We start from the raw sequence: 25,265 nt of genomic DNA on the forward strand, positions 1-25,265 counted from the left end.
GGAAGGCAAAGTTTCTCTTGGGGAGAGATCTCTGTTTAAGATAAGGCACTACACAGACATGTTTGGCTCTTCAAGATGAGGCAAGAAGACAGGGGTCTAGGGGTTAGGTGACATCTGGTTGGGAAACAAAGTTCCTTGGAGTGTGTGGCCAGGAGGAATGATAGATTTCTTACAGCAGCAAGGTTTGAATCTCAACTTGGGTTTTCCAGCATGTATGTTGTCATGGCTCCTTCACCCCTAAAGAGCATCAGAGAACTCCAACGCCCCATTCCAGCACCAGGGAAGGAGGGTTTGGTGGAAAGGAGGAGAGAAGCCACTAGCTACAGGAGGAGGGAGGTGACCAGGAGACCTGTGTGGAATCCCAGGCATTTCAGGGTAGTGATGGATTTCCTGCTGTGTGGGAAGAAGGACTGGAACCATTTTATTTGGATATTAAGAGTGAGAAGGGGGCTGGGGATGTGGCACAAGTGGTAATGTGCTCGCCTGGCATGCACAGGGCGCTGGGTTCGATCCTCAGAACCACATAAAAATAAAATAAAAAGATGTTGTGTCCATGGGGCTGGGGTGGTGGCTCAGTGGTAGGGCGCTTGCCTAGCATGTGTGAGGCACTGGGTTTGATCCTCAGCACCACAAAAAAAAAAATAAATAAATAAAGATATTGTGTCATATATATATATATGGATGTTGTGTCCACCGAAAACTAAAAAATAAATATTAAAGGGGCTGGGGATGTGGCTCAAGAGGTAGCGCGCTCGCCTGGCATGCGTGCGGCCCGGGTTCGATCCTCAGCACCACATACCAACAAAGATGCTGTGTCCGCCGAAAACAAAAAATAAATAAATATTTAAAATAAATAAATAAATATTAAAAAAATTCTAAAAAAAAAAAAAAGAGTGAGAAGGGCCCAGAAGGTGAGAGGGTCCAGGGGGTCTTAGGCCCCAGACACTTAGGGATAGGCAGGCCAATGATCACATTCAGACACAATCCCACACTAAGTCAGAGATGATGTGAGAAGCAGGGCCCACCAAATAACATCACTCTCTAGAGTGTCAATGTGGATGGCAAGGGCCCTGGTTAGACCCACTGTGACACTGAGCAAGGCCCTCCTGCTTTCTGGGCTTTCTTCAGTTGGTAAACAGGCAAGTCACAGTAGATGTGTAACTGTAAGACAGAGGACATGGTCAGGCACTCAATTCCCAGATTCAAATGCATGACATTATACCTATACACAAATGCTCCTTAAAGAGACCTAGTAGGCTGTGGATATAGCTCAGTTGGTAGAGTGCTTGACTTGAATGCACACAGCTCTGGGTTCAATCCGTAGCACAACAACAACAAAAGAGACCTAATGAGTGCAGCTGCTCACTTAGGCACAGATGTATCACACCTGGGCACATAACCACACAAAACGGCATACAGATCGAATCACACAGATGCATACAGATACACAACCACAGATTAATACACAAATAGCGGTCATATGATCACAGAAATAAGGGCAGGGGTGTTGCTCAGTGGTAGAGTAAGTGTTTAGCATTCATGAGGGTGTGGGTTCAATCCCCACCACCAAACAAACAAACCCCAAAGATAACAGCCACACCTGAAAAGAAAACCACTGAGTCACACACACAATCACACAGAATATCACTGCAAAAGCTTGTACACAGACAAGAAAGCACAAAGACATTCAGCTACACTACACTGACAGGCACAGTCACAGAGAGTTTACACCTGGACACAACCCCCAGTCAACTGAGACATAAAAACCCACGGACATGACACAAGCATTATCGTAATCACTCTGACACAATCATATACAGATTCTGGTCATCTCAGAATCACATGTCCACAGGCCAGGCACAGTGACTCAGGAGGCTGAGATTAGAGGTTCACAAGTTCAAGTCCAGCTTCAGCAATTTAGCAATGCTTAATTAATTTAATGAGAGCTTTTCTCAGAATTAAAAAATAAAGGGCTGAGGATGTGCATATATATATATATATATATGCACGAGCGCGCACACAAACGTATTTGTAAAGCCAACTATTAATAGGATACCTACACACAATTACAATTACAACCACAGAATATAAGCAGAATCATACGAGAGAAAAGCACAATCAATTCCACAGAATATACACCAATGCAGAAACAATCACAGAAACGCACAGTTACAATATCACACAAATTTCCAGAGAAACACAATCCCATACACACAGCCTGTAAGGCAGAATCCAAATGCACCATCCCAAGTCTCAGAACGCCACAAACATGCATACAGTCAGTCCCACCTACATACAGATGGCACACTCAGGCACAATCACAGCAGACGCACAGAGTCACACAAGATCTCCCACACGTAGCTACACGTGTTTCCTGGGATAGATTGGCAGACAGTTGGGCTAGGGTCTCCCACTCGCAGGCCACCTTCCCCTCCACGGGAGTTCCAAGACTTTCTCCCCTTGTGCCAAAGTTTCTTTATTCGACTCCGGGAATCCCTCCGCACACGCCCCCTGCATCTGGGGCCAATCAGAACACGAATACTACTGGCCAATCGGCTTGGCGCACTCGCCTTCCGCCCCTTCCCTGTTCCGCTTCTTAAAACGGCCAACCTGCCTAGACCTGGGCGCGCCTGCTTCCACCCGGAGGGCGGCCGTAGCCCCTTTAAAAGGCAGAGCCACGGAGGAGCCGTGTCTAAGAGGAACCAATGGGAAAACCCGTTCTGTGTCGGCTCCGCCCACCTGCGGCTGAGGTCAAAAGCTTTGGTCAGTTGATTTGCGACCTCCAGGGAGCTGGAGGCACTGGGTACACTAGGGGCCAACTTCGCTGGTGGGAGCCTTTAGGCCTCACGCCTCCGCTCTTCCAGGTGGCCGTCTTGGCATCGCTTGCCCCTTGCTGATTTCATGGCCCTGAAGGGCGTCTCTCTGCGGTTGCTGAGCCGCTGGCCCCGCCTGCGCGTCCTGCGCACGTGGGGCTCGGCGGCTGTGCACACTGGTCAGTGTCCGGGTGGGATGGGGAAGGAAGAATTGGGGGTTCGGGAGCGTTTCCTATGTAACTTTTACGTTGTGTGTTTGCAGAGAAAGGAGGGAGGACACAGAGTCAACCGGCCACATGTAAGGATCTTTAGCCACACTGTTGTTCTTCCGCCCCTGTCCAGCTGTCTGCCTGCCCCAGGTGGACTCTGCCCCTGAATCCGAGGACTGCCCAGGAGGGGAGGCAGGGGCATGCTCAGGGTCAAAGGCGCTAAGATTATGGGTGCACTGATCCTTCAGGATCGGAGAATGGTCACTTTTGTCAGTCCTGTTTGCAGCCCACATCCTCAAGGAGCGAGTTAGGGGTGAAGGGGTGGGCCAGGCTGAATCAATTCCCAACCCACTCCAGCCTCTCGTCCTGAGTTTGACTGGCGTGACCCGCTGGTGCTGGAGGAGCAGCTGACAGCAGATGAGATCCTCATCAGGGACACCTTCCGCACCTACTGCCAGGAGCGTCTTATGCCTCGAATCCTGCTGGCCAATCGCAATGAAGGTGCCTAGTGGTCCGGTGGGCACCCTGGGATCCCTTCCTCACTGAAACTCTATCCTCTGCCATTTATACCGGCTCTGCTTGCTCTAGTATCTGGGCTCTTCTGTCTCTGGACCTGTGGCCTGCAGAGGACCACAGCTGGGCCTGAACTCAGACATCTATCTGTCCCTTCACAGTTTTTCATCGGGAGATCGTCAATGAGATGGGGGAGCTGGGTGTTCTGGGACCTACCATCAAAGGTAGGGACAAATTTCTCTCTGTACTTTGTAGACCTCACTTTGTCCCATAGTCCTTCCTTTCCATGAGCCACAGTTTCTTGATCTAAAATGGGATTGGTTATCCCTCTTTTCGAAAGCAGCTGTGGGAAGAGATGAGTAAACCCCCAACTACAGCCAGCTCCCTGCCTGCTTCCTTGGGTGCCCAGATGTAGCATTCTCTCTTGGGTCCCAGAAGTCCCTTGTCCTGGCTGGACTGGGATTTGGCCTTTCTTTCTTTTTTTTTTTTTTTTTTTTTTTTTTTTTTTTTTAAAGAGAGAGTGAGAGAGGAGAGAGAGAGAAGAGAATTTTTAATATTTATTTTTAGTTCTCGGCGGACACAACATCTTTGTTGGTATGTGGTGCTGAGGATCGAACCCGGGCCGCACGCATGCCAGGCGAGCGCGCTACCTCTTGAGCCACATCCCCAGCCCCGATTTGGCCTTTCTTATCCTACCTGCTCTTCCTCATGCCCCCAGGATATGGCTGTGCTGGGGTCTCATCTGTGGCCTATGGGCTCTTGGCCCGAGAGTTGGAGCGGGTAGACAGCGGCTACAGGTCCATGATGAGCGTCCAGTCCTCCCTTGTAATGCAACCTATCTATGCCTATGGCAATGAGGAGCAGCGGCAGAAGTACCTGCCCCGGTTGGGTGAGTGGCTATCTGTGGGGCTGGTGGAAGGAAGACAGACCCTGTGATCTGGAATGCAGAAATGTGGCCTACCTCTTTCCCCATCTCAGTGATTGTACCATCTGGTTGTGGTGGCACACACCTGATAATTCTGGGAGGCTGAGGCAGAAGGAGCCTAAAGTCAAGGCCAATGGGCAACTTAGTGAGACCCTGTCTCAAAAGTAAAAAATCAAAAGGTTAGGGATGTAGCTCAGTGGTAGAGTGCTTGCCTAGCATGTGGGAGGCTCTGGATTCAATTTCTAGTACAGCAAAAGAAAGAAATGGCACCATTGACCACCTGAGTCTCTCTGACAAGGCTCTGGGATCACTTGGATACCAGATCACTCACCAGTCTTGACCATCTCCTCTTAGATCTGTCTTGTCTCCTGATTTGCTTTCTGTGTTCCAAATCCCAGACCACAGTGTAAAGTCTTAACTTTCTAACCATGTCCATGAGACCCCCTGCATATACCCGGCCTCTGCTCACATTTCCACCTAATTTCTGGCCACTCTCTCAATTGCTCCTCCTCAGCCAGGCTCAGCTGCTTGGGATTCTTCAAAGGTACCCCTGGGCCCTTGCCCATCCCATTCCTCTGCCAGGATCTGTCTTCCTCACACTCTCCTCCTGTGTAACTTCTCTGTGCCTTCAGGACACTCACCACTCCTTCCTGATTCCCTGGGGCCCATTCTCCAGCATGGCATTGTGATGATGGCCTGGGAGAACCATTTCTTCTACTGCCTGGGAGTGCTGGCAAGGCAGGGCCTGACCCACCTTGGTCAAGGAGCCTGGCTCAGTGGGGAAACTGGTAATTTTTGTTTGAGAGGGTGAATGTTGGCTTAGCAGCCCTGTGACTCTGTTTTGTGCCTGCAGCCAAAGGGGAGCTTCTGGGCTGCTTCGGGCTCACAGAGCCCAACCATGGGAGTGACCCTGGCAGCATGGAGACCAAGGCCCACCATAACCCATCTAACAAGAGCTATACTCTCAGTGGGACCAAGACCTGGTGAGAGGCCTGGGTGTTGGGCAGGCAGGTGGATAGGGCAGGGGGTCAGCAACCAGTCCTCTTACTGACTGTCCTGTCCCTAGGATTACCAATTCCCCTGTGGCTGACTTGTTTGTAGTGTGGGCTCGGTGTGAAGACAACCGCATTCGGGGCTTCCTTCTGGAGAAGGGAATGCAGGGCCTCTCAGCCCCCAAGATTGAAGGCAAGTTCTCGCTGCGGGCTTCTGCCACAGGCATGATCATCATGGATGGTGTGGAGGTGCCAGAGGAGAACCTGCTGCCCAATGTGTCTGGCCTGGCGGTGAGTAGTGGACACTTGGGTAAACTGGTGTCAGGTCACCTTCTGGTTCACCTTTCTCAGGCAAGGATTGAACACACACACTGTCCCTGTGCTTATAGAGCATAAAATGAGGTCAAACTGACTCACTAATGTGATAATGTCCTTTTTGGCTGACCGTCTTGCTTATCTTGGTTCTGCCCAGGATACCTGCGGGCCTGCACCAGCCTAAGCCTCGCAGTCATGGTCATCTTTCAGTCTCCTTACGCCAGCCTCCTAGGTCTGAGCTCTGAATCCAGGTCCCAGGCTGGGTAGGAGTGCACAGATCCAGAGTGGGCAGGCACCGGGCCAGGCCTGCTGCACCGGAGCTTTGCTGCCAGGGCCCTGTGTGATTAAATGGCTGCTGGGTCCCTGTCTGGGGTGTCTGGGAGGGAGTTTTCCTCTGCTTCAGAGTTGGTTCTGCATAGGCTCTCAGCCCCACCACCCTGAACCCTACAGGGTGCCTTCGGCTGCCTCAACAATGCCCGATATGGCATCACGTGGGGCGTGCTGGGAGCCGCCGAGTTCTGTCTGCACACGGCCCGGCAGTACACCCTGGACAGGTGTGTATGGCATTTATGCTGTGAGATTCCTAGGGGTGTGAGGGGTCTTGAGATTCATCTTGTACCCAGTGGTGATTCTCCAGTTCCTGCCCTTCTCTGTGAATTCCTTCTGCGCAGTGAAGGGCTGAGTCCACAGCTGGGCCATGGTGAGCTCCAGGGACAGGTGGGCTTCCTGGAACAGTGGGGCCTTGGGATGAGACCAGGGAGTGGGAATCCCTCCAGCCCTTACCTGATCTTACCTGTTCAGGATCCAGTTTGGTGTACCATTGGCCAGGAACCAACTAATTCAGAAGAAGCTGGCAGACATGCTCACTGAGATCACACTGGGCCTCCATGCCTGCCTGCAGCTTGGCCGCTTGAAGGATCAGGACAAGTAGGGGCCTCAAATTGGGGGAGGCAGCTATGGTGGGAGGACTCTGTGCCCCTCCTGGGGAGAAGGCCCTTTCTCCCTAATAGTTCCAGGAACCCATGCTTCTCTTTCTCTTGGCCTTCATGGACTGGGCCAGGAATGGCCTTGGTCTCTTATTGGGAGCTTGGTGGCTACACTAGGGAGTCCACCCTCCCACTGGCTGGGTTTGCTCAGGGCATCAGTTCTTTGTATCTGTTGCTTGTTACATGTATGTGCCACTTCCAGGGCCACCCCGGAAATGGTCTCCCTGCTGAAGAGGAATAACTGTGGGAAAGCCCTGGATATTGCCCGCCAGGCCCGAGACATGCTTGGGGGGAATGGGATTTCTGATGAATATCATGTGATCCGGCATGCCATGAACCTGGAGGCTGTGAACACCTATGAAGGTAGGGGCTGGACCCTTGGTTGGGACAGGGGTGGGGTGTCACAGTGGCCTTCTCAGTGTCTTGGGACAATATGTTTGCATCCTACTCCAGCTATCAGCAAGTGGCAGTTTGACGGGGGTCAAGTCACAGGCCTCTGTCTCTCATCCAAAGTTGCTCATGTGGCCTGGTGAAAATGAAATGCTCCACACACTCACTGCATGGCATCGAGGTCCCAGCAGGCCCTATGTGGACTTCTGGCCCCTTCTCCCATTGTGCTAAGGAGAAGGGTGTTCCTCAGACTGAGGGACAGCCTCCACAGGCATCCCCAGAGTGAGGGCAGTCCCCAAGGGCTGGGGGTGCAAGGGAGAGAGGGTGAAGCAACATACAGGAATCACCATTCTACTTTATGTTCAGAGATAAAGAAAAGTCATTTGTAGACTGTGATGTTTGCACCTTGCAACTGGATATTGCTCACACTGGGTCCTGGACTCCTGACTCGGTGGGAAGACAGATGTAAAGAAAAGATAATTGAAAAGGAAAAAAAAAAAGGGCTGGGTGTGGTGGTGCATGCCTGTAATCCAGGCAGCTCCAGAGGCTGAAGCAGGAGGCTCATAAGTTCGAAGCCAGCCTTAGCAATTTAGTGAGGTGCTAAGCAACTCAGCAAGGCCCTGTCTCTAAACAGAATACCAAAAAGGGCTGGGGATGTGCCTCAGTAGTTGAGTGCCCCTGGACACTAAACCCCAGAACCAATAAATAAACAAACAAATGGAAAAAAAAGCACAGTCCATTACAAGCCATGTAGAAATAGAGTTCCCCACACCGAGAAGCTTTTAGACAGAAGAGATGGCATGTGTGGGAGTGAATGTCTTCCCTACTCACCCCCAGGACTAAGGAACCAAGGGGAGGTCCTGCAGCCCCACATATTGTTTCTGTCAGGCAAGGGTGGGGGATCCTACAGTGTGAGGATGACCCTGAGGATAAGCAGAGGGACCTGCACAGGATCTTACACAGCAGAGGGGAGGGTCAGAAGTGGGCTTTGGGAAGTCAACAGTGTGATTCGACTCTGTAAAAGGGAGGCCTAGTCTCTGCCTCTGCCTGCTGAAAGCTGGGGAAGGTCATGTGGGCCACTCTAGGAGGGACAGCTTCAGGCTGGGGGATTAGCCTGGACGAGTGACTGCTTTCTGATATTTGCTTTCCTGTCCCTCCTGGGATGGGAAAGAGTCGTATTTTCACATAGCCAAAAGGCTCAGCCTCTGTCATGGGAAGCATGGCTGGATTGAAAATCAAATGTTTAATCAACTGGGGTATCGTGTGGGGTGGGGCGAATTTGCCAAGAGTGGGGAGCACTAAGGCTGGGCCCATAGCGAGGGCTAGACTTGCTGCATTACTGGATTTAGCACAAGGAACTTGGGTTATCTTTTTATTTTTCTGGCCAAGTTATATTACAGAACTGTGAAAAACAATCTTCTCTGCTTGGCCCAACAATAGCCTCTTGGTGGCTGTCACTAAGATGTAAGTGAATCTCCCAGCAGTGGTTAGCATTCATCATCTCTGTAGGTCTGTTCTTCTGGAATTGTGACCTAGGGGGACATGAAAACTAACTTTAAAAGGAAGTCACAGGTTCTAAGACTCCAAGCCCACTCTTTATTAATCTCGTCCAGGTACACATGACATTCACGCTCTGATCCTTGGAAGAGCAATCACAGGAATTCAGGCGTTTACAGTTGGCAAGTGAACCCACTTCATTGGAGGACCTGGATGCTCTGAAGCCCCTTCCTGGAGAGATGTTTGGCTGAACCCTGGGACCACTGTGCTGTAGATGGTGGTAAATGGACCCAACTTGTATGATGGGAACTACTGACATACTGATTTTTAAATATCAAAGTTTCCCTTTGGAAATCATCCAGAAGTGTTTCTTAAAAAGAAGATGGGATTCTCAGTGTTTCTCGATCCACTTTTAACTGTGGATGAGGTCAGATTCCATTTACCTTAAGACAGAAGCTTCTCCTGATGGGGTGGAGCAGGGAGGAGGAGGAGAATGACTCTGTAGCAACTTCATCAAGTCCAACCTTGAGTTGCCCTGAGCAAACCCCAGACCCCAAGAGGGTGTATCGGGGCTCACTGTGCCTTCCTACCCTCCCATCCCGGGGCAGTGCCTTATTTATGTTGGATACTGGAGCAGAACAAGGGAAAGGAGAATAAAGAGCCTGCATAGCTGACCCCACAGTGTTCGGCCATGTTTACTGGTAACCACTGCAAAGAAGTTTGGGGAGTTTCTCAGGGGAGAGGGCAACAAAGCTGGGGGCTTTGAATTGTTGGAACAGGGCGGGGACCTTGCACTGGAGTGGCCTGGCCCATTTCTGAGTCTGGGCTCTGCTGTAATAAATAAACTTGGATGAGGCACTTCCTAGGCCCCAGGGCATATGCCAGGCTGCAGGGCTCAGCGCTGTGGGTAGAGGGAACAGTTGCTGACTGGCAGGATTACACTTTGTCCTTTCTGTAGCCACACAGTGATGAGAAGTGACAGTGGTTTGGTTTCTCAGCTTGGACACACTGTTTTGGGGGCCACAGGGTTCTGTAGGGTGTGTGGCCCTGTTGTTAGGGCTAGGCAGTGGATTCCTGTCCGCATTCACTCCCAGTTTAGCCATTACAAGTCCCCTTCCTCAGGACAGCCCCCAGCCCCACCCTGTGAGGATGTCACTCCCACCTCAGGCTGGACACACAGGTCTTTGTACACGGACTCTACAGTGTGGCAGACTTCTTTGAGCTCTGTTTCCAGATTGCTGATCTTTGCCATTTTCTGGGTAAACTCTTGGAGCCTCTCCTGGATGATCCTGCTGTGGTGGTTGTAAACCTGGTACATTCTCTCCTCTAACTTCTCTGTCAGATCGGTGACCTTTAAAAGAAAAGTGTTCTTAGAAAATCAAACAAGCAGCATACTATACATCTGTTCTAAGTGAGTCTTTTAGAATTCTGCAATTTATTAAAATGGTACAAAGAATTCCAGTGATAGAAGTAAAATTGCCTACATATTAAATTTTTCATTTTTTAAAACAAAATGCTAAAGTACAGGTGATAGCTGGGGTAACAGCTCAGTGGTCGAGCACTTGCCTAGCACTCAGGAGCCTTGGGTTCCATCTCTACCACTGCAAACAAGAGTAGGTACGGTCAGCCCTTCGCACCTGCTAGTTCCACATCCAGGGATTCACTCCATGGATCAAAAATATTTGAACAAGGGGCTGAGGCCATAGCTCAGTGGTAGAGCACTTGCCTAGCATGCATGAGGCACTGGATTCAGTCCTCAGCACTGCATAAAAATAAACAAATAAAATAAAGCCATTCTCTCCATCTACAACGACAAAAAATTTTAAAATATTTGAACAATTACATCTGTACTGAACATGTACAGACTTTTTCTTGTCATTATTCCCTAAACATTAGAGTATAACAACTCTTTACATGGCATTTACATTGTATTCAATATTAACAGTCATCTAGGGATGATGTGAAGTTGATAGGAGGATGTGTGCAGGTTCTATAAAATTGTTCCACTATTTGATATAAGAGACTTGAACATCCATACATTTTGGTATATTTTGGGGATCCTGGAATAAATCCTACTGTAGATACCAAAGAATGACTAGATGGAATTTTTTTTTAAGAGAGAGAATTTTAATATTTGTTTTTAGTTTTCGGCGGACACAACATCTTTGTTGTATGTGATGTTGAGGATCAAACTCGGGCTGCACGCATGTCAGGTGAGTGCGCTACCGCTTGAGCCACATCCCCAGCCCGACTAGATGGAATTTGAAAATAAAAAGGTCTGACTAAGGGACCCAGGAGCACTGCAAGTTCATGGGCTCTGCCTACTGTAATTCTCAAGAGGCACAACCATTAATGTCAGACCTGAGCATAACATCAGGCTGTGTCAGACATAAACCCCAGGAGTGTTGGGGGAACCTCTGTCCTGTCACAAACCACTGACAACTTCCAGAGCACACAGGTGTGATGAGCTATCAAAGGTTCCTATTATGAGCTATTAATGGTTCCTATTCCTGCTGCTGTTCACATTTGTGTGAGGTGAGAGGCTGGGTTTGGCAGATGGACCTGGTTCCCTCACTAGGGCAAATCATTTTTACTTTTTCTTTTATATTTTTGGTGATGCTGGGGATTGAGCCCAGGGTCTTGCGCATGCTAGATAAGAGTTCTACCAACTAAGCCTTTTATTTTCTTTTAAATTTTTTTTCTTAATTTGATGGTGCTGAGGATCAAACCTAGGGCCTCATGTATGCTAGGTAGGTGCTCTACTACTGAGCCACACCCCCAGCCCAAATCACTTATTTATTGGGGTACCAGGGATTGAACCCAGGCATATTTGGCCTCTGAGCCACATCTCCAGCTCTATTTTGTATTTTTTTTTTTTTTTTTGAGAGGGTATCTGGGATTGAACTCGGGCACCAACCACTGGGTCACATCCCCAGCCCTATTTTTTTTTTAAAGAGAGAGAGAGAGAGAGAGAGAGAGAGAGAGAGAGAGAGAGAAAATTTTTTAATATTTTTTAGTTTTCGGCAGACACAATATCTTTGTTTGTATGTAGTGCTGAGGATCGAACCCCGGGCTGCACGCATGCCAGGCGAGCATGCTACCACTTGAGCCACATCCCCAGCCCCGCAGCCCTATTTTGCATTTCATTTAGAGACAGGGTCTTACTGAGCTGCTTAGCACCTCACCATTGCTAAGGCTGGCTTTGAACTCATGATCCTCCTGTCTCAGCCTCCCAGATGCTGGGATTACAGGCGTGCACCACTGCACCCGGCTCAGATGATTTATTTTTGAACCTTACTTTTCTCATCTGAAATGGGTCCCATCTCTTGAGTGTTGTAATGGTAGAATGAGATACTGTGTGTGAATTGCCTAGCACAGTACCTAGAATGTAACAGAGCCCAGCTAAGGTGCCTTCCCTCCCCTTTTATGGGAGGAACACCCCCAGTCCCATTATGGAAAGTTTGTCACCTTGATCTTGAGGCTGTCCCTGAAGTTGGTCATGAGTGCATGATCCTTTTGCCTGCTCTCGTTGATGTTTTCGATCAGTTCCTGGGCTCTTTTCTTCAGGATATCAATGCTTGACTCCAGAGAGGAGAAGTAGGGTACTGGCTTCCCTTCCAGCACAGGCAGCTGGCGGTTGGCACTGGAGGTGGAGACACACAAGGGCCAGAAACCTGACTTCATGTAGTGCAGGAAACTGAGATCAGACCCAGACTCTCTCCCAAGAGTGGCTGATCTGGTCTGGGGATATAGCTCAGTGGTACAGTGTGAGCTTAGCATGCATGAAGCCTCAGAACTGGAGAGATAAAAGACAGACTTATCTGAATGAGCTCTACAGTGGGAAAAGTCCTAAGGTGGTTGACCCTGTAAGGCATTCCTGGCAATTTCCCTAAGTTATTTCATTCATGCCCTGAAGAATGGAGTTGGCAGCCCATTTAATAATTAAGAAAACAGACCCAGAGGTGTAAACTAAGTATGTCCAAGGTTCCAAGACAGGATCTGTTGCTGTTGTTTTATTACACCAACTGCCCCGCCCCCCGTTCTGTGTGGATTGAAAGCAGAGCTAGTGTTCTATCACTGGCTGTGTCCTCAGCCCCTTTTTTAAAAATTTCATTTTAAGCTGGGCAGGTGATGCATGCCTATGATCCCAGCAGCTCAGGAGGCTGAGGCAGGAGGATCTCAAGTTCAAAGCCAGCCTCAGCAAAAGGGAGGTGCTAAGCAACTCAGTGAGACCTTGTGTCTAAATAAAACCCAAATTAGAGCTGGGGATGTGATTCTGTGGTCAAGTGCCCCTGAGTTCAAACCCCAGAACTCCCCCCACCAAGAATAGTTATAATTAAGCCAGGCCTGGTGGTGCACACCTGGTGGCGCTAGACCCTGACTCAAAATAAAAAAATAAGAAGGGCTAGGGATATGATTCAGTGGTTAAGCACCTCTGAATTCAATCCCTGGTAGCAGGTCTGGACATTGTGGTGCATGTCTGTAATCCCAGCTGCTTAGAAGTCCAAGGCAGGAGGATTACAAGTTTGAGGCCTGTTTCAGCAATTTATTGAGATCCTGAATCAAAATAAAATAAATGAAAGGGCTGGGGATGTAGTTAGGTGGTAGAATGTTCCTGAGTTCAATCTCCAGTATCACACAACACACAGAAGTTATATTTAGCCCTCGACACAAGGGTTTGTAAAAAAAAAAAAAAAAATAGAAGTTATATTTATGGTGGGGTGTGGCTGAGTGGTAGAGCACTTGTCTAGCAGATGGGAGACACTGGAGTCCATTCCCAGACACACACACACACACACACACACACACACACACACAGTGTGTATGTACAAATTTCTTATTATTTTTTTGGTACTGGGGATTGAACCCCAGGACTGCTTTACTACTGAGCTACATCCCAGGCCCTTAGCTTAAGCACTTCCCACCTGCCAGGTGCCACACTAAGCTACATGCCTTGTCTTTCTGCATCCTCACCACCACTCTGGGGTTGGTCCACTCATGATTGTTACCTTACAGCCAAGGACAGCAGAGAACACGAGGGGAAACAACCAACACTCTACATGCGCTATGTTGCCAAGCTAGGATGTTCTACAGGTTAGGTGCACTCTGTGCATTCCCTTCTTTTCCTTTCCTTTCCCTTTTTTTTTTTTTCTTTTTTGGTGCTGGGGATGGAACCCAGGGCCTCTCCAATATTAACTCTAGCTCTGTCTCTAGCCCTCAATGCATTTTTAAAAATATATTTTTTAGTTGTAGGTGGATACAGTAACCTTTACTTTATTTTTATGTGGTGTTGAGGATCGAACCCAGTGCCTCAGCCGTGCTAGATGAGTGCTCTACCATGAGCCACAACCCCAGCCCCCCCTCAATGCTTTTTTTAAAAAAATATTTATTTTTTAGGTGTAGTTGGGTTCAATGCTCTATTTTATTTACTTTTTTTCTTTTGTAATGTGGTACTGAGGATCAAACCCAGGGCCTTGGACTGACAATATTTTCAATTTACAATGGGCTTATTACAACATAACCCCATTGTAAATAGAAGAGTATCTGCACTTAGGAAAATACATCTTCATTTTTGGATGCTTTCTCCATAAACTTTTTCTTGGTTTTCAGTCTCCTGCCTGCCTAAATTCCACATTTTAGCTCAGAATACAACACTGTGGAACCTTGATGATCCAGAGCCTGGGTGGTTATTTGCATGCAAATCCCAGACCCAGGCTTTGGCTGTGACTTTGTCCTCATGTGTCCCTTGCCAGATTGTTTCTTGCCTCTTTTTCTTTGCACTTGCTCCCTGACTTGACCTCTGAGACCTACCTAGACCCCAATGTTTGACCTGCTTAAAAGTTGTCTATGTGCTACATGTGGTAGCGCATATAGCTTGGAAGGCTGAGGCAGGAGGATTACAAATTTGATGCCAGCCTCAGCAAATTAGGCCCTAAGCAACTTAGTGAGATCCTGACTCAAAATAAACAAATTAAAGCACCTCTGGGTTTAATCCCCAATAAATAAATAAATAGGGCTGGGGATGTAGCTCATTGGTCAAGTACCCCTGGGTTCAGTCTCCAGTTAAAAAAAAAAAAAAAAAGAAAAAAGAAAAATCCATGACCCCCTGCAAATCTATATTGCTGTTTCTATTTGTCACTCCTCATGCCTGTAAATCCCAGAGGACTGTGCCCTGTTTCCATCCATGCTTCCAGCACCCAGTGCTTCCTGTCTGTTGGCAGGAAGGAAGGAGCCGGCACTCCCCTGGCTTCACACAACGCAAGCTCATCCTCCTTCAAGGCAAGACAAAATTGCCAATGAATTCACCAAGCTAGGAAAGTGCTTCCAATAAGACAAGAGTCTATAGCAAAGTTGGCTATAGAAAAACACACAGTAAAACAGCGCTTTCTGTGCCTTTTTTAAAGACATTTTGGAGTGGGACAAAAATTTACTGAGGAGTTCCTGACCTTAGAGCCCACAGTTACTTTTCTTTCCCAGGGGTAAGCAAAAGAGACTCATTCAGAGCCAGGACAGGCATTTCAACATTTTGATGTTGTGTTATCTGGATTCATGTGGAGATTAGAGTGGATGGCTTTTAAGAGAACAGCTGGCAGGCAGTGGAACACACCTGTAATCCAAGTGGCTTGGGAGGGTAAGATAGGAGGATCATGAATTCAAAGCCAGCCTCAGCAACTTAGTGAGGCCCTAAGCAACTCAGTGAGCTCCTGTATTATTTATCTAAAAATAAAATACAAAAAAGGGTTGGGGATGTACCTCAGTGGTTAAGTGCCCCTGGGTTCAATTCTCAGTACCAAAAATAATAATAATAATAATAATAATAATAATGGCCATGCTTTGCAGGACGAAAATGGAGCAGAGGACTTGAGAGAACCTGGTCTTGGGCTTCCCAGCGACCTTTAGTACTGCTGCCTTCCTGGGCAACACCCTGAACCTCTTGGCAGCAGCTGAAATATTTCCCTATTATTCCCATTGTGTGGAAACAGATCCTGCCTGGGCCTCTGCTCTCTTCCCTTCATGCCCTCTTGAACACCCTCGTTCCAACCCTTGCTGGGTAATGAGGCCTGCATGGCTCCTCCCTGTAGCCTGTCCAGCTCATCTCCCACTCGCCCCTCCACAGTGAACAGCCTGTCATTCTCCAAAGGTAGGCTTGTAGCCTGATGTGCCTGGGCAGTCCCTTTTCCCACCAAAGACTTGCTCCTCTATAAAGTTCTCCTGGGCTTGACTTAAGTGCATAGTGCCTATTGTGTCACTCAGCCTCTGTTGGACTCCTGGACCATGTCTCATTCAAGTCTTCAGGATCTCATGGGTTGAATAAATGAATGGCTTTCAATACCAGCCACACTTTGGTGACCCACCCAGTTTACCATCCCCAGCTGATGCCTCTCTCCTGAGCTCCTGATGATGTACATGTTCACCTTGCCACAGGCTTCTTCTCCACAGGGCTGATCCCAGGCATCTCAGACTCCAACTTTGCCTGGAGTCTGGCTTCTCTCTTCCTCTGCATCCTTGAAACGCTCTCATTTCCACCACCCGAATCTCCCCACAATTATCACCCTTTGCATATCATTTCTCATCTGAGCCCTAGTGACCTTCACAACTGCAATTCCATCTCCTAATCCTACCTGACAGCCTAAGGTGGTCTCCTAGCAGCCATAGGTCAAGTCTAAATTCCTTCACACAGCAGATGAGGCTTTCCAGCATCTGGGCCTGCACCCTCTTTCCAGCCTTACAGTTTTCTGCTGCCCACTACATCTCTGGCAATCTGGAACCTTCCACAATTTCGCCAAATCCATCACCCTTTTCCTGGATGACTTTCCCTTTCTGCTTCCTTCACACAGAAGTGACATTTGGAACTTCCCTTCCTGCACTCCACTGCTCTTGGTCACAACGCTATCATAGCTTAGGTACATTGGTCCCCCTTAGTGCACATACCAGCTGGAGGGCACAGCCTTCATCCTGCTCGTCTCTGCTTTCCAGTCCCCCAAAGCCTTCCTAAATGTCTGCTGGATACCTAAGTGAATGAGCCACTGACAGAGGTGGTTCTGATATTCCTGTTTGCAGGCCTCCTTGCACCCCTAGTTTGCCTTGTCTCAACCTCTCCTGGATTGCTCAAGAGTTTAAGGACCTCAGGTTAAAATTAATGATACCGCCAGGTGTTTCTTTTTCTATAATTGTTCACAGCCTGCCTGAGCTGCTAACAGTTTCGAGATGCTCCTTTCTAAGGCTCAAGGGATGAAGCTGGAACTGGTTTTCATGGCAGCTCTGCAAATGGTGAAAAATCACTTGAATTCAACTAATTCAAATTTTGTGTGGGACAAAGGCCTGCATCAGATGTCTGCCGAGAGCTTCTTTATTTTTCCAACCTCTCCTTTGGGGATTTAGTCCTTTCTATTTCATTTTTCTTAATACTCAGCAGCTGCATATTAATCAGGATGCTAATGAATCATAGGCTTCCCTGGGCCTGCATTCACCAATTAGCTTTAATAAACAAAATGCATGGTGTCCTCTCCACTGGCTTCCCCAGTTCCTGGGCCTGTTTCTGCTGCCCAACCCTGGACAGAGGCCAGGGAATGGAAGTGAGCCCAACACAGCACGCCTGGTGTGTATGGCCTGCTCAGGGGTCGGTGGTGGGGTAGGGGCTATAAACACATCGCTGTGCCCATCTATTATGTCTGTTCTTCTAAGGAGTCCCTAATTCAGCTTCGAGGATTAGGACATAGTTCCCAGGCAGGGCCCAGGCTGGCAGGGGGCCCAGGAAATGGGTCTAAGTGAAGAGACCATCTGTTCGCTCCAGGTAAAGCTGTGATTGGCAGGCGTGTGAGCCAGAGCCACCCGCTGGTGGGGCCCTCCCTCCGTGGCCTCTAACAGATATACAAGTAAACAATCCGCCAGCCACTTATGACCACCGCGGGCGGCAGTCCCAGGAGGAGAGGCAAGCTAATCAAACATTCAAGGAGGAACACAACAGAATCTCTGGCGCTTGGGCAAAGCGATGTTTTGCTGAGGTACTTGCCAGGAAGGGGGAAGGTTTGAATCGAAGCTGATGAGCCAGTTCCTCACCCTCTTCTTTTCTCTCCCAAAATGTGTTAACATTTTAATCATGTTGCTGAGTATCTGCTGCTGGATCTATTAACTGGCCTCTGCATTGATTTTAATCCATCTGGTTTCTGGCCCAAAGCTCTTGTGTGCTCCTTGAGGTCTCTAAATGATTTGCAATTGTCTGCATCTCTTCACCACACAGATTTTGGTCTTAACATGCATATTTGTGGTAAGATTAACAAACAGATGACTTCAACCATTTCTTTCCTTTCTCTGGTCTCTGACAGCACACACCTAGAAAGCATTCCACCATGTGGTCTGCTTTCCAACCAAGGAATAGGGGAAGCTGGCTTTGTTTGGAGTCTTCCAGGTCCTGTTCTGAGCCTCTTCTCACCCTGTTCCCGTGAACTCATTCATTCCACAGCTGCCATTGCAACAATGACTCCCACAGCGTCACATCCAGCCCCTGCCCCACCCTGAGTTCTGGGTCAGATAATCCAACTGTCATTTCTTACCTGGGCTGGATACATTCATGTGGATGTTCTTGGCCACCTCAAACACCTCAAAAACAAACAATGAACAAAGGGAAACACAGAACTCTGTTCTTGCCTCCTCAGAGAAGCCAGTACCTGCGGGGAAACCATGACAAGCCAGAAAGCAGGCAGAAGTAATGCACTGAGTGACTGGCTGTGGGGGTGGGTGGAGGGGAACCCTGATTTGTAGTTTTGTTGTTGTTGTTTCTGGTACTGAGGATTGGACTCAGCTACCACTCTATCATTGAGCCACATCCCCAGCCCTTTTTATTTTTTGAGACAGGGTCTCACTAGATTGCCCAGCCTGGCCTTAAAATTGTCATCCTCCTGCCTCAGCCTCCTGAGTTGCTGGGATTACAGGCGTGCACCACCATGCCCATCTGATTTGTAGTGTTTGTCAGCCACCACAACCAATTTCAAGCTCCCAACATGAAGTCACTACATGCTAACTTGGGAAGACAGCTGGAGCTTGTGGCAGCACAATGTGGCCGGAGGCATCCTCACTCAACCCTTTCCTCTTGCCTTATCCTCTGCCCAGTTAGATGCTACCCCTGCCAGAGCCTCCAACCTGATCTCCTCACATCCACTTACACCAGCTCCCAGCTCTCCACAAAGCAGCTTTTTTACACCAGGAACCTGAGTATGTCTCTTCTTTGACCCAGCAGGTCTCCTCATCCCTTGGTATCCAGTATCTTAGTTTTACACCCCTCAGATACCAAATCTGGGAACACTCAAGTCCTTTCTATAAATGGCATAGTATTTGCACAAAACCTACAAAATCCTCCAGTAGGCTTGAAATAATCTCTAGAATACCTGAAATACCTAATGCAAATAATTGTTATGATGTATTGTTTAGAGAAAAATGATAAGGAAAAAATGTCTGTACCTGTTCAGTATAGATGAAATTTATTCCCCTAATAGTCTCCATTCTTGGTGATTGAATTTGAAGACACAGAACTGCCAATATGGAACTTGAGGATACAGAAGGCCAGCTGTATATGTGTACTCAAAAGAAATTAAAACATCCATCCCCCAAAATATTTTGTTTTAAAATAAAATAAAAATAAGGACTGGGGATGTACTCAGTGGTAGAAACCCCTGAGTTCAATTCCTCATACTTTGGGGGGGGGGGATAAATGAAGTCCTTTAGTTTTGGGTTCTTTTTTGGTACCAGGATTTATCTCGGGGGCACCCAACCACTGATCCACATCCCCAGCCCTATTTTGTATTTTATTTAGAGACAGGGTCTCACTGAGTTGCTTAGTGCCTCACGGTTGCTGAGGCTGGCTTTGTACTCTCGATCCTCCTGTCTCAGCCTTCCAAGCTACTGGGATTACAGGTGTGTGCTAAGTCAAGACAGACACAGGGCTGGGAGATGTAGCTGGGGATGTAGCTGAGTGGCAGAGCACTTGCTTAACATGACTGAGGTCCTGGATTCAATGTCCAGTACCACTGCCCCCAAAAGGCAGTCACAAAGGACCACAAGTATATGATTCCGTTTATATGAAATGTCCAGAACAGGCAACTCTACAGACACAGAAAGCAGATGAGTAGTTACAGGCTGGGTAGGTGCAGGGATTAAGGGTTAAAGCTAAGGAATATAAGATTTATTTTTTGGAACAATAAAAATGTTTTAAAGGTAACTTATGGTTGTAAGCTCTATGAATATACTAAAAACAATTAAATTGTATACTTCAAGTAGGTAAATTGTATGGCATGTGACTTATATCTCAATAGTGCTGTTATAGGTTGAGCATCCCTAATCTAAAAATCCAATTTCATACGCTCTAAAATCTAAAATTTTGGGAATGCCTACATAACACTCAAGAAGTTTCAAGTAGGGCTATACAAGGCCCTGAATTTCATTCCTAACACTGCAAAATAAATTAATTAATTAATTAATTTTATTTTATTTATTTTTTTTAAGAGAGAGTGAGAGAGGAGAGAGAGAGAGAGAGAGAGAGAGAGAGAGAATTTTTTTTAATATTTATTTATTTTTTAGTTCTCGGCGGACACAACATCTTTGTTGGTATGTGGTGCTGAGGATCGAACCCGGGCCGCACGCACGCCAGGAGAGCGCGCTACCACTTGAGCCACATCCCCAGCCCTAATTAATTAATTTTAAAAAATTATTATTTTTTTCCCAGAATTTGGACTGTTTTGGATTTCCAGATTAGATGACCTTGGGTTTGAAGTTGACTTCTTAGCTAAAACATCAAAAGCATAATCCATGAAAGAAAAAGCTGATAAATTGTATTTCATTAAAATTGAAAACTTCAGGGGCTGGTGTTGTACCTCAGTGGTAGAGCGCTTGCCTAGCACAGGTGAGGCGCTGGGTTCAATCCTCAATATCACATAAAAATAGATAAATAAAGGTATTGTGTCTATCTACAACTAAAAATTAAATAAATAAAAATAAAAAAAATTAGGGACTGGGGATATAGCTTAGTTGGTAGAGTACTTGCCTCACATGCACAGGGGCCCTGGGTTCAATCCCCAGCACCACACACACACACACACACACACACACACAAAAAAAAAAAAAAAAAAAAAAAGATCTGGGAGCCGAATCTGGGCTGAGCTGGGAGTGTTGAGTTCTTTTTTGGAAGCTTTATTCATGATTGCTAAAATATGGAAGTGATCAAGTTGTCCTTCAATAGGTGAATTGACAAACCAGGGTACATCCATGAAAGAGAATATTATTCAGCACTACAAAGAAATAAGTTATCAAGCCACAAAAAAAAAAAAAAAAGCATACTACTAAGAGAAAGAAACTAATTTCTAAGAGAGTAGGAATTCTGATTTTTTTCACTATTATATTCCAAGCATACAGAAATGTATCTGTCTGTCCAAGCCAGATAAATTGTATTTCAATAAATACTTTTAAAAAAAAATGTTACTTGTCAATGGACCTTTATTATTTATTTATTTATTTGTGGTGCTGAGAATCGAACCCAGTGCCTCACACATGCTAGGCAAGTGCTGTACCACTAAGCCACAACCCAGCCCTCAATAAATATGTGATGAATTAATAAAAGTGCAGGAAAAAACATTTTTTAGCCATCACTGACATCTCTCTTTCTCTCACCCCACATCTCATCTATTAGCAATTTCTGTCAGTTCTGATTTCTTATAAATATATCCAGAATCTGATCAGTTACTACTGCCATAGATCTACTCAGGGCCAAGTCACAGTCATCTTATGCCTAGATCATTCCAATTGCTTCCTCATGGGTTCCCCTGCCTCCACAATCTATTCTCTACACAGCAGCCAGAGGGAGCCTTTTAATACTTTAGTCCAACAGAGGACAAACTGCTAAAAAGGACTACACAGTAAATCTTTTCAAATTTATAGCCTATGCTGTCTCTGTTGGAAAAGCTCAACTCTGCAGGAAGCAGCCACAGACAACAAGTACAGGAACAAGCATGGTTATATTTCAGTATAACTCTACTATCGAGCTGGGGCTGGGGCTCAGTGACAGAGCACTTGCCTAGCATGTGTGAGGCACTGGGTTGGATCCTTAGCACCACAAAAAAAAATAAACAAATATTTTTTTTAAAAACTTTACTATCAATAGTCTACTGACTCCTGCTGTAGTCACAGGGTGTCATTCCTCTACTCTAAACCATCACATAGGCAGTTAACATCCAAAGTCTGCATATGACCACCTCCCTCTTGATTCATGCTATTCCAGCACAGTTCTCCTTCTGTGCCTTTCCAGTGACTGTTCTCTGCCTGGAGCAGTTTCTTCCCTACCCATAAGTTCACCCGTCTCCTCCTCCATGAAAACTTTCTTGAAAATCTGATCTACACTGGCCACAATCACTGGCTCCCCATTTACCCCTCATACTCTGACTGCGATAGAGTAAGCCCTCCTATATCCACAGGTTTGCATCCATGGATTCAAACAATCACAGATTAAAAATATTCAGAATGGGGACTGGGGATGTAGCACTTGCCTAGCATATGTGACAATGCCCTGGCTTTGATACCCAGTACCATAAAAAGAAAAAGTGTGGGAGACCAACTTTACACATGACTGAGTCACACTCCCCGGCTGGGTGCTGAGGCACTCAGTCACAGAAATGTGGCAGAGCTTTCCCTACCCTTCTTCAGTCCGAGGGTCCGTGTCTTGTGCATGGATATGTCTTGCTACAGCCCCATGGATGAAGCTATGCTCACCTATTCCTTTGTAATATAACCCCTTGCCCTGTTTAGGATAGAATCTTCCATGGAAGTCCCCTTGTGTGTGTCCCCTTCTCTTACTGTGCCCTTGGGTGTGGCCTACCCAGGTGTCTGTCAACCTGCTGACAGTGGACATCATGAAGATTGACTCAGCCCCCTGAAACCCGACCCCTTGCCTCATTTAAATTATTTCTCCTCAATAAAAGGGGTCAGCGCTTGCTCTTGCTCTCTCTCTTCCTTCGGACCCTTAAGGTCAGAGGAGCCGTCACAGTGACCCCAAACAAAAAGATATTTATGTCTCTTTTGTGGTTATTTTGTGCAGCTCCAGTCAGCCCAGTTTTACTGGAGTGACCTCTGAGCCTTTTAGTCACAAGAACAGAAACCAGGCAAAAAAGGAAATAAATTCAAAATAGCACAAGAGGGCCAAGAATAAGCTCAGTTGGTAGAGTGTTTGCCTCATGCACAAAGCCCTGGGTTTGATCCCCAGCACCACAAAAATTTTTATACATATTTTGAATATCAAAAAAAGTAAAGGGCTGGGGATGTGGCTCAAGCTGTAGTGCGCTCGCCTGGCATGCTTGCGGCCTGGGTTCGATCCTCAGCACCACATACAAACAAAGATGTTGTGTCCGCCGAAAAACTGAAAAATAAATATTAAAAATTTCTCTCTCTCTCTTTAAAAAAATTTTTTAAAAAGTAAAAATATTTAAAATTCATCTCTGATGAATATGTAGATCTTTTCCCTTGCTATTATTACCTAAACAATACAATACACTATGACAACTATTTACATAGCATTTAAATTCTATAGGCAAATCTCATTTCATTGGACTTCCCTTTATTGGGTCTCAAAGAAATTGTGTGTCTATGGTTTTTTTTTTTTTTTTAAGGTACTGGGATTGAACTCAGGGACACTCAACCACTGAGCCACATCCCCAGCCCATTTTTATAAACAAATTTTATTTAGAGACAGGGTTTCAATGAGTTGCTTAGGCTGGCTTTTAACTTGTGATCCTCCTGCCTCAGCCTCTCAAGCTGCTGGGATTACAGGCATGAGCCACAGCGCCTTGCACGATTAAGGTTGTTTCTCTTTTTTTTTTTTTTTGGTGTGTGTGTGTGTGGTGCTGAGGATTGAACCCTTTGCATGCGAGTCAAGCACTCTACCACCTGAGCTATATCCCCAGCCCATATCTATTTATTTTTTTAAGTGGTGCTGAGGATGGAATCCAGTGCTTCACAGTGAAACAAGGGCTCTACCACTGAGCTATAGCCCCAAGTATTTTTAATTAAAGTATGCAAGTTATCTTTTTCTGCCACGATGTCATTGCACACTTTTTAGGCTACAATGTCATATAAATCTAACTGATATGCACTGTAAATAAAAAAATTAGTGTGACTATTGCAATATTCATGTTACTGCAGTGGTCTAGAACCAAAACCTGCACTATCTCCAGGGGGTCCCTGCGTTAGGTATTATAAGTCCCTAGAGATGACCTAAAGTCAAGGGAGGTGTGAGTAGGTTCTACTCAAACATACCGTTCCACGAAGGACTTGGGCACGTGCAGCTTTGGGTACCTGAGGGGGCATCCTGAACAAACCCGAGGATGCCCAGGAGAGGGATGCATAGTGGGCACTTTCTGTCTCCTCCTCTAGGGGGTCAGCTCATTCTGCGTCCCCAGCTCCCAGAACTGTGCCTGGCACATGGAGGATGTCCCCTCCACCTGTGGAACAAGAGCACCAGGACAAACACCGGAGGAACCCTGTGGAAGGAACGGGTGACCCGAAGGACCGCTGGGCGGGTCTCCTCACCTAGCTGACCCTCCACCAGCTTCCTCTTCGCCGTGCTCCTGGCCTTGCTGGTGCTCCCCCATCGCCTGCGGCTCCTGGTCCTTGAACTCTACGTGGGGCATGTCCACCTGCGGGCACAGCCGGCGCCTGAGAGGCCGCGGGCGTCTGGGCGTCGGGCGTCGTGTCCCCCGCCTCGACCCTGGGCACCTCCGTGTGTGCGAGGTGGGGACCCGCGGAAGAGACGGGCAGAGCGGGGTGGGTGCCGCGGGGACGGAGCAGCGGGGTGGGGGCCGTGGGGGGTCGGGGACCCGGCGGAGAGACCTGGAGGGGCCGGGGTGAGGGCACAGGCTCTGGGAGGGGCGCCGTGGGGCCTGGGCTGCCAAATGGCTTGTGTGTCGGCTCCAGTCCTTCCAGGAAGGAGAAGAGGTAGGAGAAGGAGAAGAAGAAAAGAAACAGGGGCAGAGCACGGGTGTCTGGGCCTCTTTCTACCCTGCTGCTGCCGCGCGCCACGCGCCTAAGTCTGTCCTGGCCAAGGCTGTCTGCACGTCAGTCACCGTCCCTTCGTCAGTCAGTCGGGGCCTGGCCGGTCAGTGGGGAATAGGCGCCGGGCCGGGCGAGAGGCGACCCCGATGGTAGGAAAGGAGTGGCCGGGATCAGTTCTGCTGGGGAAGCCCGGGATCGCGGCCGTTCCTTGCCAGTCCGCCCTCCGCCCGCGCTAAGGAAAACAGTTCTGCCTACTCCTGGTCGCTCCATCCTTTTCCCGCCTTTAGGTTCCCGCTCTCTGCGCACGCGCCGGCCCCGCCCCCGGCACGCCCCAGCGCACGTGCTGAAGCTCACCCTCCAGGCCCCGCCCCCACCGAGAACCTGCGCACGCAGTCCGTGTGACTGGCCGTTAAGTGGCGGTTGAGCTGTCCAGGAGTTGCGCACGCAGCTGGAGCCGCGGGGGGTGGGGGGGGGCAAGGTTACGTTTTTAGCACCTAGGTCTGCGCATGCGGGAAACTCCAGGGCGCCTCGTGCAGCCCGGGTTGTGGGGAGCAGTGTGCGTGGTGTTCATTCTGTACGGCTCATTTCGTCATTCT

At 47.8% G+C, this 25,265-nt stretch overlaps 2 protein-coding genes across 3 annotated transcripts; one reads left to right on the forward strand and one right to left on the reverse strand.

Moving 5' to 3' along the window:
• The first annotated feature begins 2,837 nt into the window (after positions 1-2,837).
• LOC308644589 (glutaryl-CoA dehydrogenase, mitochondrial-like) lies at positions 2,838-9,023 on the forward strand. 2 transcript variants are annotated; one of them, XM_081285949.1, is made up of 11 exons: positions 2,838-2,992; positions 3,076-3,111; positions 3,380-3,523; positions 3,697-3,759; positions 4,254-4,424; positions 5,314-5,443; positions 5,527-5,743; positions 6,218-6,321; positions 6,569-6,694; positions 6,956-7,116; positions 8,757-9,023. In XM_081285949.1, exons 1-11 carry the CDS (start codon positions 2,902-2,904, stop codon positions 8,828-8,830), a joined length of 1,317 nt encoding a protein of 438 aa, XP_081142075.1. In that variant the 5' UTR covers positions 2,838-2,901; the 3' UTR covers positions 8,831-9,023. The 2 variants fall into 2 exon arrangements, with proteins under 2 accessions (XP_081142075.1, XP_081142076.1); XM_081285950.1 differs by lacking the exon at positions 3,076-3,111 and having other exon boundaries at positions 2,839-2,992.
• A 512-nt stretch (positions 9,024-9,535) lies between these two features.
• Positions 9,536-24,308, reverse strand: LOC308643226 (synaptonemal complex central element protein 2-like; the record flags this gene model as incomplete). The annotated part of the gene is made up of 4 exons (XM_081283140.1): positions 9,536-9,541; positions 9,803-9,991; positions 12,109-12,283; positions 24,208-24,308. The coding sequence occupies 4 exons, from the start codon at positions 24,306-24,308 to the stop codon at positions 9,536-9,538; spliced, it is 471 nt and encodes a 156-aa protein (XP_081139266.1).
• Between the last annotated feature and the right edge of the window lie 957 nt (positions 24,309-25,265).

This window comes from Spermophilus citellus, assembly GCF_964194105.1.
Source record: "Spermophilus citellus genome assembly, chromosome: 3".
NCBI lineage: Eukaryota > Metazoa > Chordata > Mammalia > Rodentia > Sciuridae > Spermophilus > Spermophilus citellus.

What these genes read in the sequence shown, in the direction of transcription:
- LOC308644589 (XM_081285949.1), top strand. Translation starts at nt 2,902, where the DNA reads ATGGCCCTGAAGGGCGTCTCTCTGCGGTTGCTGAGCCGCTGGCCCCGC. An exon ending in CGGCAGTACACCCTGGACAG is followed by an intron (nt 6,322 to 6,568) that starts GTGTGTATGGCA and finishes TTACCTGTTCAG; the next exon opens with GATCCAGTTTGGTGTACCAT. An exon ending in GGCTGTGAACACCTATGAAG is followed by an intron (nt 7,117 to 8,756) that starts GTAGGGGCTGGA and finishes AATCTCGTCCAG; the next exon opens with GTACACATGACATTCACGCT.